The sequence below is a fragment of the Sceloporus occidentalis genome, unplaced genomic scaffold (genome assembly GCF_023333645.1).
Source record: "Sceloporus occidentalis isolate IW3139 unplaced genomic scaffold, rSceOcc1.0.p SCAF_124, whole genome shotgun sequence".
Classification (NCBI taxonomy): domain Eukaryota; kingdom Metazoa; phylum Chordata; class Lepidosauria; order Squamata; family Phrynosomatidae; genus Sceloporus; species Sceloporus occidentalis.
The window spans coordinates 2,465,761-2,480,301 of NW_028317104.1; the positions used below are offsets into that span (position 1 = coordinate 2,465,761).

The following is a 14,541-nucleotide window of genomic DNA, read 5'->3' on the forward strand; positions in this document are numbered from 1 at the left end:
CACATCACATTGTACAGAGCTGCGGAATATGATGGTGCTATATGACAATTCATACACAGTAAGTGGATGGGGTCCACAAGAAAAGCTTCTGATTGGCTGGCTCGGTCTGGACGGCGTAGGAGACAGAGGGCCTGACATTTGTTTTAGTAATTAGGAGATGAGGTCATAACAAGGGGCAGATATATCGTTGCTGTGATGACATCATATTAATACAAATAGCGGAGCTGCGCAGGTTGTGGGGGAGGAGCTCAGCAACCTTATCAGTGATCTGATTGGATACATTGTTTCTGAAGCCCCCTGTCACAGTATTGGCCGGTTTGATACATTTGTTACTTGGAATTTTCTTTGGTTGTCACTCAGCCCCCTGCCAGGTGTGGCCTGTCCCTCCTCATTTGCATACACATTGTCTCAGCCAATAGGGCTTTCAGAGGGAGGGTTTATGAGACCTTCTCCCCATTCATTTCGAAGAAGAGCTCAGTGATCTGGCTGCTTGAGCCCTGATCTGGATTATTCCGGAGATACCTGGGATGGACTATTAGCCACTCTGGGGAGGAAAAAATGAAAGTTACAGTAAGTCACGCGGTTTATTCTATTTTCCAACTTTTTATGCAGAATTCTGATAGTTTCAGATTTTTCCTGCAATTTTTTTCCCCAGAAATTAATTTTTTCCATGTTTTTTAATTCATTTATTGGGATATTTTATTTTAATTGCGCCGATGAGGGGCATTAATTCTCACACCCAGGGGGCATTAATTCTCGCACCCATTAGAAATGATGTCCGTGGATTCGTATCCAGTTCTCTTTGTGGATCATGTGACCAAATATCAGCAATACTCGCTAGAAAATATTCCAAATTATAAAATAAACAGTAATATTTAGAGCTTCTGATCAAGAAAATCCAGGAATCAAGAAAAAATTCAGAAAAAAATAGGGTTTTGCCTTCTTTTGGATCAGAAGCAGAAAGGATCGGTAGGGAGTACTTTGTTACTATATTACCGTTACCGTTTGTTATAATATTACCGTTTATGTTACTATATTACCGTTTATGTTACTATATTACCGTTACCGTTTGTTACTATATTACCGTAAATTACTATATTACCGTTTGTTGCTATATTACCGTTTATGTTACTATATTACCGTTACCGTTTGTTACTATATTACCGTAAATTACTATATTACCGTTTGTTGCTATATTACCGTTTATGTTACTATATTACCGTTTATGTTATTATATTACCGTTACCGTTTATGTTACTATATTACCGTTTATGTTACTATATTACCGTTACCGTTTATGTTACTATTTTATCGTTACTTTCTAAATCTGGACCGAAATATTGGTTTCATTTGGGACATCTCCTCTGTGGCACAATAAATGGTTGGGACTGTCCGCGTTCGGCCCCAAGTTATTGCTGCACTGTAACGCCACTAATGAGGGATTATGGGAGTTGCAGTCCAATAGCCGAAGGGATGCCCCTTGGCATTGCAGTTGTGTGAGTGCAGATATATATGCTGTATAGATTTAGGTGCCGAGGGTCCAAAAGGTTTGTTGTTACATTGTATCCCGGCGTGTTCCGTGTCACATGTGCCTGAGACTCAGCTGTCATGTTTAAATGCCTGGGGCTGCATGAGATGATGTCACACCCCCCCCCTCCAGCTGGAATCTATTACTGGCCACTTCCTTTCCCAGGGTCTATGTGTCCCGGTAACACGGGGCGACTCGCGGGGTCACCATGATTCATGCCTCTGGTACTCTGTACAGAGAGATGAGTCGAGGACTAAGAGGGGTCCCGCTTTACAGCAGACATGAACTGGTTAATCAGATGATCTCTGGGGTATCTATAAAGGGCAGAATGGTTCTGGTTCATGGTGCATTCAGCGGGACCATTCCACTGGTTGCTATGGTGATTGCACCACTTTGTGTAACGTATATATATATATATAAGGTGATTCTGGTCCAAAGTTTTAAAAGGGATTTTATCACCATAGCAACCAGTGGGATGATCCAATCAGCAGGAGCCTTGCTTGCTATGGTTATAAGGCCACCTTTCACACTTTGCACCAGAATCACTTGTTTGTCCCTGATTCAGGAACATGCTGGTGGAAACTCCCATCAAGCTCCGGTAGACAGGGGTTGGCGCTGGAGCCGGGGGGGGGCATTGTGATTCCCAAAATCCCCCATCATGTGTTCTGCATCCCCTCCCCCGTGGTGGTCTCAGTTGCCACCTCCAGGAGTGGGGTCAGCCATACAAATATATGGAACATCCGGTGAGCAGGAGTCCAACTCCCACCATGGTCAGCCAGTTGCTGGCAGTGCTGCGGATGATAGGGGATTCAGTCTATAGTGACTGAGCCTGATGGGAGTTGTAGTGCACAGTCACAGGGCCTGGCTTGTCCCCCCTGGGGGCTGATGTCACCTGATACTTGTTTGTTTTCTTGGTCACTTGCTGGGGGGGTAGTTTGTGCAGGGGGGGTGGGGGTGTTTCACTGGTTCCATTTGCTGGGAATTTGCGTGCATTAGACGGGGACGAGGCGCAGAGCCCCCCGTTTATTGCAGACTCCCCTCTGATTCTGGCTGCTATTTGCCCCCACGGGGTGAATACCGGATCTGTTCTGTGCTTTTCATAAGTAAATGGCCTTTTTTTAGTGAAGTGTCAGCCCAGCGGGCCAGCTTTCTATACGTGTTGTAACTGATTAACATCTCAAACACCCGACAGGATATTAGGAGTCTGCGGATCCTCCTCATCCTCTAACACCTTTTTCCTGGCATAAAGAAAGTGTTTTTCATCCTACACACCCTGTAGATTGCAAGCTCTTTGGGTCAGGCCAGCTCTTGGAACTTTCTTTCCCTGTGGTTATACCCAACTGTCCCGGGCCCTTGTGTGAGGTGACAACAAACCCAGATCCCGCAGGCAGATCGGCCCCCGTCGGCCGTTTCTCCTGTTGTAACGACTCAAACCTAAATCAGTCGTCGGTCTCGTCTTAGATTCAGGAGCCGTATGTCTATCCCATGCATGTTTAATACCCTCACTGTATTACCCTCTACCACTTCTGCTGGGAGGCTGTTCCACTTACCTACCACCCTCTCAGTAAAGTAAACCTTCCTTCCATTCCATCTCAGTCTCTGACTCTCTAGTCTTAGATTCCCGTCTCTTGTTGTAACTTTTTTCCTCCTTTGAAATAAATTCCGTCCCATCCTTTATCCCTCTCTCTTCTCTCCCCGTCTCTCTCTCCGTCTCGCTCTCTCTTCTCTCCCCGTCTCTCTCTCTGTCTTTTTTCCCTCCTTTGAACTCTCTCCAGAATGTCCATATCCTTCTATAGATGGGGTCTCCAGCACTGTACCCGCTACTCCAAGTGAAGCCTGACCAGAGATCTGTAAAAGGGTAGAACCCCCTCCCCTTTACTGCCACGAATACCCCTTGCTATAGACCCAGCAGGTATTGGGGCAATTAGCCATGTGCGGTAGGGTTTCTTCCCCGGGGTATCTAGCGGCGTCTCCAAGCAGTCCGGCTTCTCCTCTGTTAATAACGGGAATACATTCCTAGTTTCTGACGTTGTCACAAGACGTCTGTGACAGATTTCAGAGGTATCAGTAATAAGACATCTGAAGAAGAGACCTCTGAGGCTCATCAACTGATTTTCTCTCATTCTGTGAAGGGATCCCTAATCTCCAGGGTGCCTCTCTGCAGCCGCAAACCCCCCAATTACGGGGGAGAGGAATTCCTGCACGTCGCTAACGTGATTACAGCCCCCGATTCCGCATGACAAAAGCTTTAGGGGCCACTCGCCGGTAATTAACCCTTAAGGTGCCAGCGAGCTCAGACATTCCATTCAATGAGTGGGGGCAGACGGACCCCCTGATCTTCAGGCGTCTGCCATTCCTGTAATACGGTCACACGCGTTTTGGAGCCCCCGCTGATTCTGGCCGTCAGATAATTAAATATCGGGAAAGACTGTAATATACAAAGAATTAAAGAACACACAATGAACAGCCAATCAGAAAGAGGAAGCCAAGCGCATACAATTGTACGGCGCTGCAGCTTATGATGGCGCTATATATAAAGCAGTAAATAATAATAATAATGCACAGGAGGAAACGTTATTTAGGATCACTAATGGACGATGGGACACAAGGCAGCAGAACCTGATACCGGGGCTGTGATCCAGAGGGGCCATAGGGGAATCTGGGATGTGGGATCTAATGGGGGGATCTGGGCTGTGGGATCTCGCAGGGGTGGAATCTGGGCTGTGGGATGTCGCGAGGGGGGGGATCTGGCCTGTGGGATCTTGCGGGGGGGAGGGATCTGGGCTGTGGGATCTCGCGGGGGAGGGATCTAGGCTGTGGGATCTCGCAGGGGGGATTTGGGCTGTGGGATCTTGCGGGGGGATTTGGGCTGTGGGATCTTGCGGGGGGGATTTGGGCTGTGGGATCTTGCGCAGGCAGGAATTCCCAGGAAGCTTTCACACAGGACCCACAGCGCTCTCACTCCTTCTCATACACAGGATGTGATACGTTACGGCCTCGGCTCAGGGGATTCCTCCCAAACTCAGCTGTGACCTTCACTCCTTGAGCCCCTTAACGGCATGTGAGGAGCTGGGGCAGAAACACACAGGCCGGGGTTATTTTTAACTTTTCATGCTTTTTACTGGTTTTAACCCCTCGGTGCTAGGGTGGAGAGAGAATTTTGTAACAATTGGAGTCTGCATGTTTCTGGTTTACCTCAATACATGCCTGGGGTCACTATATGAGATTATATGGCGATTGGGGCATCGGCACATTATCCAGGTCCTCCTGGCTGAGGCGACCATAGTTCCTGTAGCATAAATCCAGGAAAATAGACACACATTAGAGTGTAAGCTCCATGGGCTCCTGGCAAGCTCCTCGGGGTCTTCAGGGGCCAACTCACACTGTGCAGTGTTTGTTAGACATTGGCTCCATGTGTACACGCAGACAACGTGTCACGTATCATGCTTCACTCATGTTTTCTTCCCGTTTACATTCTGAGCCCAAACATTTTGTTCATACATCAAAGGGAAGGGGCCTTTCTCCAAAGCGGTGTTTATAATGCAGAGGATTCTGGGTAAGGCAGCACGTCCACTGGGAGCCCCATCCAGGGCTGCGCATCCCGGGTTACATCGAGGGGTCCGATGCCCCCGGCTCACGCCGGAGGCTCATATTCGGATGTTGAAAATCTCCCAAGGTTTGGGGGAATTATTATTATTATTTGTTGTTTGATACGGCGCCATCAGATTGCGGAATATTAGCTGCTAAGAGGGGCCAGGAATTGGCCTCCATTCCTCTGGATCATAAACACAAAGTTGATAAACTCTCCGGTATAAACAGTTTAGAAATGACAACTCCAGGCAGCCAATGGGAGAACAGCACGGCAGAGACAGCTCCGCTCATTGGCTGGATACCCGTCCTCCAGTTTAAGATATATTTGTAACCTGGTACTTTAAGGGTGGGAGATGTGGGGCCGGTGCGCGTATCTGACAGCTGGGGCTCCCGGACCTGCTGACAGACCACCGGCCAGTGAAAGGGCTATTGTTTGAGCCCCTCTGCACAAACTGCCCCATCAGCTGAGCCGACAATCTGCTTTCCCCTTTAAACCAGCTGCTCCGTAAAACAAATGCTCTGGATAAAAATACATACGGTTCCAGTTACCCCTCTGAGCGTCAGAAAACTACCTCCCATTTTTCAGGGGGCAGGATAAGCGGCCTGTTTAACCCCTGTGTGGCATGGGGGTATGTGAAGCACCCTTCCTACCCACTGGGGTTTGTATCGCATGACCCGTTATTACCGATCCCGAGATCCAGGACCTCCTGACCAAGAACTGGTGGGGGTCGCACAGAATTCCAGCACCTCATATTAATCTAATAATGCCCCGTATGGGGTCCCATTTCTGGGGTTATAACAGGATGGGGTAAAAACAAATCCGCTGACGGTTCAGTCCGAGCGTCTCATGTTTCTAATGTTAGCAGAAACAATACAAGGAAGGTGTGAAGCCCTGAAGATGCTCCCAGGGGAGGCACGTAAAGAAGGGATTATCGGTCCTCGGACCCCCTTCCCGGCTGCACTAATGACATTGCGTCCCCTAAAGAGGACAGTCGCATCCTCGCACAATGAGTTGGGATAATTAATTTAATCGGAAACTTGCTGAGGCAATGAAAAACACAAAGTGAACAGACACCCCTGTGTCACCAAATGGCACGCGCATGTGACACACGCCGACGGTCCCGGGGGGGGATTGGGGTTAATGGGGTCCATGAAACTGGTTGATGATGTCATAGCCTGTCACACGTATCTGTGAATGCTGAAGTATGACATCATTAATGAACAAAGCTTATATCCCATGTCCGTGGTGGGTGAGGGTAAAGCGTCCTGACTGCAGGGAAAGGCTGTCGATCATCGTCAGTATTTGTAAGCGTGCAAAGTGTTTTTGTGTGTAGTGTTCGCACGGCTCTGCGCGTCGGCGTCTGGTTTGAATTAACACCGCGGGTCCTGGAGAAAACACGAAGCACATGTCAGGCTCAGGAAACGCATTGCAACATCGTCAACGTGTGAGCTTACTGGAGACACCCGGCAGGGCAAAGACCCTGAAATGGGGTCTTTGGGGACCCCCTGCCAGCGTTCCAATGGCAGCTGATTCATTAATGGAAAAATAAGAGTCTCCCTTGTTGCCCGGGGCTTTATTTGGGGAGTGTAGGGTCACATAAAGATGAAGTGTTTGTGTGTAACTGTGTGTGTAGTTTCATACAGCACACGTGTGTTGATATTATGTTCCTCTTGTTCCGCAGAACATGCTGGCCAAGGCCTTGTACGATAATAAAGCCGAGTGCTCGGACGAGCTGGCCTTCCGCAGAGGAGACATTCTCACCGTGCTGGAGCAGAACGTCTTCGGCAGCGAGGGCTGGTGGAGGTGCTACCTACACGGACGGCAGGGTCTAGCCCCGGCCAACCGCCTGCAGCTCTTCACCGCCACGCAGAACGAAATCCTCTTCACTCCGTCCAGCTACGGCTCTATCAGGCGGCAGCAGAGCCCGCAGAACATCTACCAGGTTCCCGCGGCACCAAAACCCGAGAACACGGCTGCATACGAGCGCATGGACAGTATCTACATCACCCCTCCGTCACCCAACACGGGCGACATCTACCAGACGCCCGTTTCACCCGAGATACTCTACGAGAAGGCGTGCAGCTCATCCAATCAGGTAAGGATTCCGGTGGCCCTGAACGTGGGCAGTTAAATGTAACTAGCTGGCCACGTACCGCTGTGCCGCATGATGGGGCTCCGCAGATCTGCAGTGAAGCAGCCATGTCTGACAACTATTAGTCTAAGGGCCGGTTAGACATAGGGTTAAAAACTGTAACTGCCTCCATAGCAGCAGCGGCAGGATGTCAGGGGTTTGTATAACATCCTGCCGGGCGTAAAAGCCAAGATAACTACAAAATGATCAGCAAAGTCTGTAAACCGGGCACAAACGGGCGCACGAGACAATTAACTCCATACTGGGCTACTAAAGGGTTAATGCGTTAACGGGTCAGCTGGGAAGCTCTACATCCAACCCCACGTTTCAGCAGCAGACGTGGGGTTAAGCGTCCCTTTAAATCCCGGTGGCTATTTTCTGCTGTGCAACTGTTTGTACTCTTAAGATGCTCAGCTGTTCCCGGCAGATGGAAGCCGTCCCTAAACAAGCCAAACAGCAGAGCGGCCCTGCGCGGACAGCACAAACCCACAGAAATGTGTTATTTATAGAAATGCGGTGCTTCGTGTGTATCGTCCAGCCTGACTTTTATTTTAACCCTTTGAGTATTATCTCGGGGGTGCAGAGGGCAATACCTCTAAACAGAGGTCATCTGACCCAGGGACGGGCACATATCACTCTCAATGTATAATCTATATAATGGCTAGGAGCTGGGACCCCTGGGGCCTGTAGAGCTCTTGGTGTGTGGGTGGGGCTACCAGGTTGTGGGTGGAGCTTCCGGGAGTACAGCCCATTTTATCCATATCAATAATTTATCAATTCTTCTCTATTTTCCAGCACCTGTTTACTCTGCCCAGGGCCACCCGTGCCTCGAACCCCACAACTCTCTCCCAGCAGGAGCTGTACGACACCCCGCCGTCCAAACACTGCAGCCCCACATCCTCCCAGGTAACGAGGTTCCTGCTACGAACGCTGCCCTATGACACTTTTACCAGCTGTTTGTATTATTATTCTCAATATATTCCCAACATCTTGAGATCCCAAACGATGAGCTCCAGGAGGACTGACACTATATTTAAAATATCTTAAAAACCACAAAGAACTTCATCTGCACCTTCATAGCCCCAAATCTTTAGCGAGAGTTCACCTAAAAACTTTATTTGTATTTTTAGGACCGTAAAACTCCATCTCCAGTCGATAGACGGTCCCCGGTTTTCTCATCGTCGGAGAGGATCCAGCAGCAGATATATGATATCCCGTCCAGCCCGGATACACCAGGGAGGGAGAGCCTCAAGGAGCCCAAGAACGCAAATGTACGTTCTGCACCGGGCACTGTAATGCCGGTCCTTTTATAATGTAATATTATTAAACTGATTTGTGATAAATTCTAAACATGGTGTGTATTTTACATACAGATCTACGCCGTCCCTCCAAGTGGTCTTCATCAGAAGAAACGTTGCGAGACGCCACCCACGGCCGGCAATTTTAACACTCTGCCAAATCCCAGAAAGTCTGAGTGGATTTATGATATCCCAGTCTCACCAGAAAAGAAAGACCTAAAAGATACGAGCCGCAAGATTTCTCTCGACACGCGGATGGTATATGACATCCCACCGACACGGTATGGCTCGGGAACCATGCAACCCAAACCAGACGGCAACTCTCCGAGCCAAATATACGACATCCCTCCTCCAATGCATATCAAATCGGCGTCCGCTGATCAGACGCTGTACGATGTCCCAGCTTTTCGGGAGAGCCTGGCTGCGCAGCAAAACGGGAGTTTAAAGAAGTCGTCATCGAGTTTTGGGAAGGTAAAGTTGGACCAAGTTGATTACAAAGAAAACATTTACGATATCCCCCGAGGGCTGGTGGCGCCTGCCCACGGAAAAAGAGAGACAAGCAGCCCTATTTGCAATAGGCGGATTTACGACGTTCCTCCAACACTACCCAGGAACTTCAAACTGTCCCGAATTGTCCCAAACAACGAAGGTGACAGGCGGTCTGTCTCAAGCTCGGAAAGCAGAACCAGCACCCTATCTACTTCATCAAGCTCCTCTCAAGAGTCTTTCACATCATCATTATCAGAAGATTACTCCAAAGAAGGGGCTCTGGAACATGATGTGGCAATCAAGACGATAACCCAGCTGCAGGAACGAGTGTCCACCTCCATAGCAAGCCTCATGATCTTTGTGAGCAGCAAATGGAGGTTACAAGAACACATGGAAGCCAACCTGGAGGAGATACACCAGGCCGTAGACAGTATCATTCTGTCACTTGGGATGTTTGTGGACTTTGCACAACGCATCAAGGCCAATGCCTCTCGTCTAACTGACAGCAACATTCAGTTACGGATTAACCAGCAGCTCTTAACGCTCACAGACTCGTTACAAACCCTGTCCCATAACCAAGAAGAGATAAACCTCTGCAACTGGTCACTCCACAAGCTTGTAATCAAGTCTCACACGACTCCAGATGACCTGGACTGCTTCGTCATGGTGGCTCGAACTATTCCAGACGACATAAAGAGGTTTGTTTCTATCATCATAGCAAACGGGAAGCTTTTGTTCAGGAAGCAAGAAGCGGAAAAGAAGCCTCAGAGAGAGCATTTAGCGGCGCAGAGGCTACAGAAGGCAGCGCAGGATGAGGCTGCGGTACTTCAAGAATGCATCACGAAAGTGGGGGAGAGCACGAAAGAGAGGAGACCCCAGCTCCCCAGACAAAAGGCCATCGAAGACTGTGATTACGTCCACCTGCAGGTCAGCGCAGGGTGCACAACCCTCCGACACCGTCATATCACAGTTTGGCTGTATTGTAAATATCATATTTTGTCTGTTCTGCCTTTATTGTGTTATTACGATCTCACTAAAACCAGACCGTGCTATAGAAAAGTTTACAACGTCAACCGGTGATTTTAGACGTTCCTCAACGAATTATTATTGGCCTGACTTCCTTTTTTTTTCGTTTCTTTAGAAAAAGGAAGAATTTGAAAAAATGCTGAATTTGTCTTCAGATCAACTACATGAAAATAATACCCATAAAGGAGAAAAGGTAATGGTGGAGCGGCCTGTTCTCCCAAAAATAAATATTTATATCATATGCATACACACACACACACACACACACACACAGTACTGTGCAAAAGTGTTGAAACAAATGTTTTAAACTAAGAATTCCTTCAAAAACACACAAGTTAATAGTTTATTTTATCATTTAACAAAATACAAAGCGAGTGAACAATTTAATATGTAGGTTAAAAAACAACCACTAACTGAAGCAGAAACAGTTGTGAAGGAGAAATAAAACCGGGTGAAGAACAAACTCACTCACTAACAGGGTGAGGTTGCTGAGTTTAATGTCAAAAGTCATGCACCAAGACCGAGCACAGCAACAACACACAAAGTAGTTACACTGCGTCAGCAAGGCGTCCCCAGGCAGAAACTTCCCGGCAGACAGGGGTTTCCAGATGTTCTGTCCAAAGAAATGGGCAATACTGAGATCCGTCGACGCAGCGGTCGGCCAAGGAAACAGCAGATGAAAGACATGTTTACCTCCCTTCGGAATCGGAACATGTCCGGAGCTCAGCATTGGCAGAAAGCAGTGGGACCCTGATGGAGCCATCAGAAGTCTGGTCAGAAGTGGTCTTCATTGAAATCTTGGGGCTAAAAAGCCAAACGTCTGACGCGGAAACAAGACCAAGACTATTCACGAGAACACAGTAACTGGGGACGTGGAAAATGGCAGCCGGTGCTCTGGACTGATGAGTCAAAATGTAAAATATAAAAAAATATAAAATGTAAAAAGGCAGTTTGTTCGCCGAAGGGCTGGAGAACGGGACAAGATGAGTGTTTGCCGGCAACAGTGAAGCGTGGCGGAGGTTTCTCACATGTTTGGGGCTGCATTTCTCCTTACAGTCATTAAGAATTATCTTCAGCTTAAGAAGAACAAGGAGTCCTGGAAGTGATGGTTTGGCCCCCACAGAGCCCCGATCCCAACTTCATTGAGTCTATCTGGGATTACCTGAAGAGAGAGAAGCCACTTTGGAAAGTCCCTTCAAAAACTATGTGAATGAACTGAGAATGCGTTTTGAAGGCGTTCACACCAAATATTGATGTGATTTAGATTTTTCACTTTTTTGTTACTAAATGATAAAAATTAACTCTTAACTTGTCTATTTTTGAAAAATTCTTATTTTACAGCATTTTTCACACCTGCCTAAAACTTTTGCACAGTGCTGTATACACACAGGTGCTGCTCGACAACGGGGCTACGTCAATGTATTGAATGTGGGTCACAGCATCACAAACGGTCCATTTACTTTCTCCGGGGCAGCCGTTGTGTGAAATGGCTGACAGGCAGTGCTTATCCCATTTAATTGCCGAAAGCCCCGTGAGAACAGGGCCCCCGGCCCCTTACATCTGATCCAGTATGTTCTGGGCTCATCGTAATTTATGGCGTTCTACGCACATTTCTTACTCGACGGTTCCAAACGTGTGGGAATTATCGGCTCACAACCTCCAAACTAAACGCTTTCTATGGTCTTTTGTTTCAGAAAAAGGAATTTGTGAAAAGTGGTTCCAAGCCGCCTGTATCCAAGGAAACCGAAAAGAAAAGTGAAATATTCTTAAAAAAGGTAAGAAATCTATAAAATAAAAGCTAACTTAGAGAACAGGCCGGGAGAAATATCTGGATTTTGAAGATATTTATATTTGTCTTTATACACTTAATTAAAAGCACAGATCCAAATCTGTAAAAATACCCCCGAAAGGTAAGGGTCTGGATGTTAAAGTGAAGCCCCTGTTGGCGGTGGGTCTGATGGGAAATGTTTCTGCAGCAGATTCATTAAAGCAGATGAGTCCCAGGGGGTCCGGGATAAAGGAGGATGTGTAGGGTCACCTAATCAATGCAACAACATGAATCTAGCAATACCGCAACCTAACACCCATCTCTGTCCAAAGAGTTAAATGCCACCGTAGGGCGACTTGCAGGTAGGGAGGTATCACCAGCAACAAGCCAGTCCTCCCCGCTGTGCACTTTATCCTCATACTTGGCCGATAGAGCAAAATGTGACACCTAAACTCTACAGGGAAGTTCAGGATTTGCCCTGGAGCATACAGGTTTAAGATCTGATTGTCGAGGGTCTGTATTCTGCGAGTGCCCACCTCCCTGAACGCCAGCAAAATAACGCATGTAGCGGATCCATCAGTCTGATCGGATTGGGCTGCTTGGCTGAAAATCTAATGCTCTTTTCTGATCCATAGGAATCGTCACCCAAACAAGACACCCCAGAGGAATCGCCCAAGAAGATCCCTCTCTCTGAGCACTGCCACCTTTACTTAGGAGCTCTGCAGAAGGCAATTGGAGTCTTCAAAGGCAGCTTGAGTACAAACCAACCTCCTGAGGTCTTTATCACCCACGGGAAGTTAATCATCATGGTGGGACAAAAACTGGTGGACTATCTATGCCAAGACGCAAAGGACAACGAATCTCGTAAAGATGTCTTGCATAAGAGTAGCGAGCTCTGCAGCCTCCTAAAGAACTTGGCAATGGCCACCAAGACAGCTGCCATACAGTATCCAAATACAGCTGCCACGCAGGAAGCGCATCGCCGGACGGACGAGCTCTCGGACTATGCACAGCTATTCAGGTCGATGGTGGAATGACGTTTCCGGCTACAGCAAAAGACTTTCTCTTCTATCTGGAACTACAGAATCTTTCTGTCCCCCGAGGATGTTCACTCCGACGACAAAATCAACCTTAGCTACAGAGATAATAGATGTTTTCTACTATTTCTCCCAATTCTCTGACCACCCATGTCACTCATGTCCCATTCTTTTCACTGCGCCTTTACTGTATAAATCGGATGCGTTACGCTTGCGGCTGCTGCATTGCTTAAACGTCGGTTGGTTGTGTGGGATTATTAATAATCTCTGAATGCAACACTGACTGCTTCCCGGCCCCCTAATTACCACAGCTGGCCAAATACGATGCGATGTGATGAGGACCCGTGCTTCTGTCTCCCATCTGCTCCTACGTATCATACGAAAAGATCCTTCCAAAGCAGACAATTCCTGGGGCAAGAGCCAGTCTGAAGATCTATAAAGATCCGGCTAAGAACCATAGTAGTCGTACTTCATTCACGGCTACGATCTACAATACATTTTTTGAGTAACCAAAGCTGCAGATACAAAGGATTTGAATGTTGTAAAAACAAGATTCTTTGAGAAAAACGGTTAATTGTTATTATTGTTATAAGCGACCTGACGTTATTCACAAAGCCGAATCTCAGTGCCTTTGTCTTATTACTGCCGGCTCCTAGAGGAACGTTCCTCAGACAGAAAGGCTGCGCAAGTGATGTAATAAATAAACATTGATGTTTCTTTTAAACCTAGCGGTGATCCGTTAAAACTTCAGCACAGAATCCTACCTTAAATTCATCTTCTTCGCACCTGCCGGTGAGAAGCGCGCCGCCACCAGACGAACCTAGAAAAAAAAACGCACAGAATCCCTGATAACTCCTCGAGACGCCGCTGACTCTTTGTATTTTGTTTTATAGAAAGAATCTGTATCTTTTGTATATTTAAATCCAAATAAAGACAGTTTATACCTTTTATAAAAACGCCTGTCAGCCACTGACTGCTTCTGGCGATTCATTTCCACCATTTCTGACATCCCCACCATCCAACCGACAGACCAAGCTCGCTGCCGTATTCAGGATTTACCCCGCCCTGTACCCCTTCTCACTCCTGTATTCAGGATTTGCCCCGCGCTGCACCCCTTCTCGCTCCCGTATTCAGGATTTGCCCAGCCCTGTACCCCTTCTCGCTCCCGTATTCAGGATTTGCACCGCGCTGTACCCCTTCTCGCTCCCGTATTCAGGATTTGCACCGCGCTGTGCCCCTTCTCGCTCCCGTATTCAGGATTTGCCCCGCGCTGCACCCCTTCTCACTCCCATATTCAGGATTTGCCCCGCGCTGCACGCCTTCTCGCTTCTGTATTCAGGATTTCTTCTCCTGTGTACCAGTTATTGTTATTGCGTGCCCTACCGACTCTGGCTGTAAAGTGCTACGGAACCTGCGGGCGTTACAGCAATAAATGTCAGCTCAACCCCACTGCCTCTCACTACGCAGTGCTGCGCGCCACCTGCCGGCGGAAAGTCGCCACTGCAGGCTGTATGTGGGATATGCTGCCACCCTGTGGAGAAAGAGCGGAACCGACTGAGCGCTATATAAATCAGTAAATAAAACATTATAGAGGAAATTCTCATGGTTTTCTAACAGATTCCTGCTATAAATCGCCTTTAATATCAACCCACCGGGGCATATGTGTTTTATC

The 14,541-nt window shown here is 47.7% G+C and overlaps 1 protein-coding gene across 1 annotated transcript; it reads left to right on the top strand.

The window, feature by feature from the left end:
• Positions 1-558: 558 nt before the first annotated feature.
• Positions 559-12,869, top strand: LOC149282031 (cas scaffolding protein family member 4-like). Its single transcript, XM_089498694.1, has 7 exons — positions 559-570; positions 6,802-7,215; positions 8,047-8,157; positions 8,382-8,522; positions 8,625-9,965; positions 10,180-10,257; positions 12,468-12,869. Exons 1-7 carry the CDS (start codon positions 559-561, stop codon positions 12,867-12,869), a joined length of 2,499 nt encoding a protein of 832 aa, XP_089354820.1.
• The last annotated feature ends 1,672 nt before the right edge of the window (positions 12,870-14,541 follow it).

Bases quoted from the DNA above. Each gene is read 5' to 3' on its own strand.
- LOC149282031 (XM_089498694.1), top strand. The intron at 7,216-8,046 runs GTAAGGATTCCG...TCTATTTTCCAG, and splicing joins CGTGCAGCTCATCCAATCAG to CACCTGTTTACTCTGCCCAG. The intron at 10,258-12,467 runs GTAATGGTGGAG...TCTGATCCATAG, and splicing joins ATACCCATAAAGGAGAAAAG to GAATCGTCACCCAAACAAGA.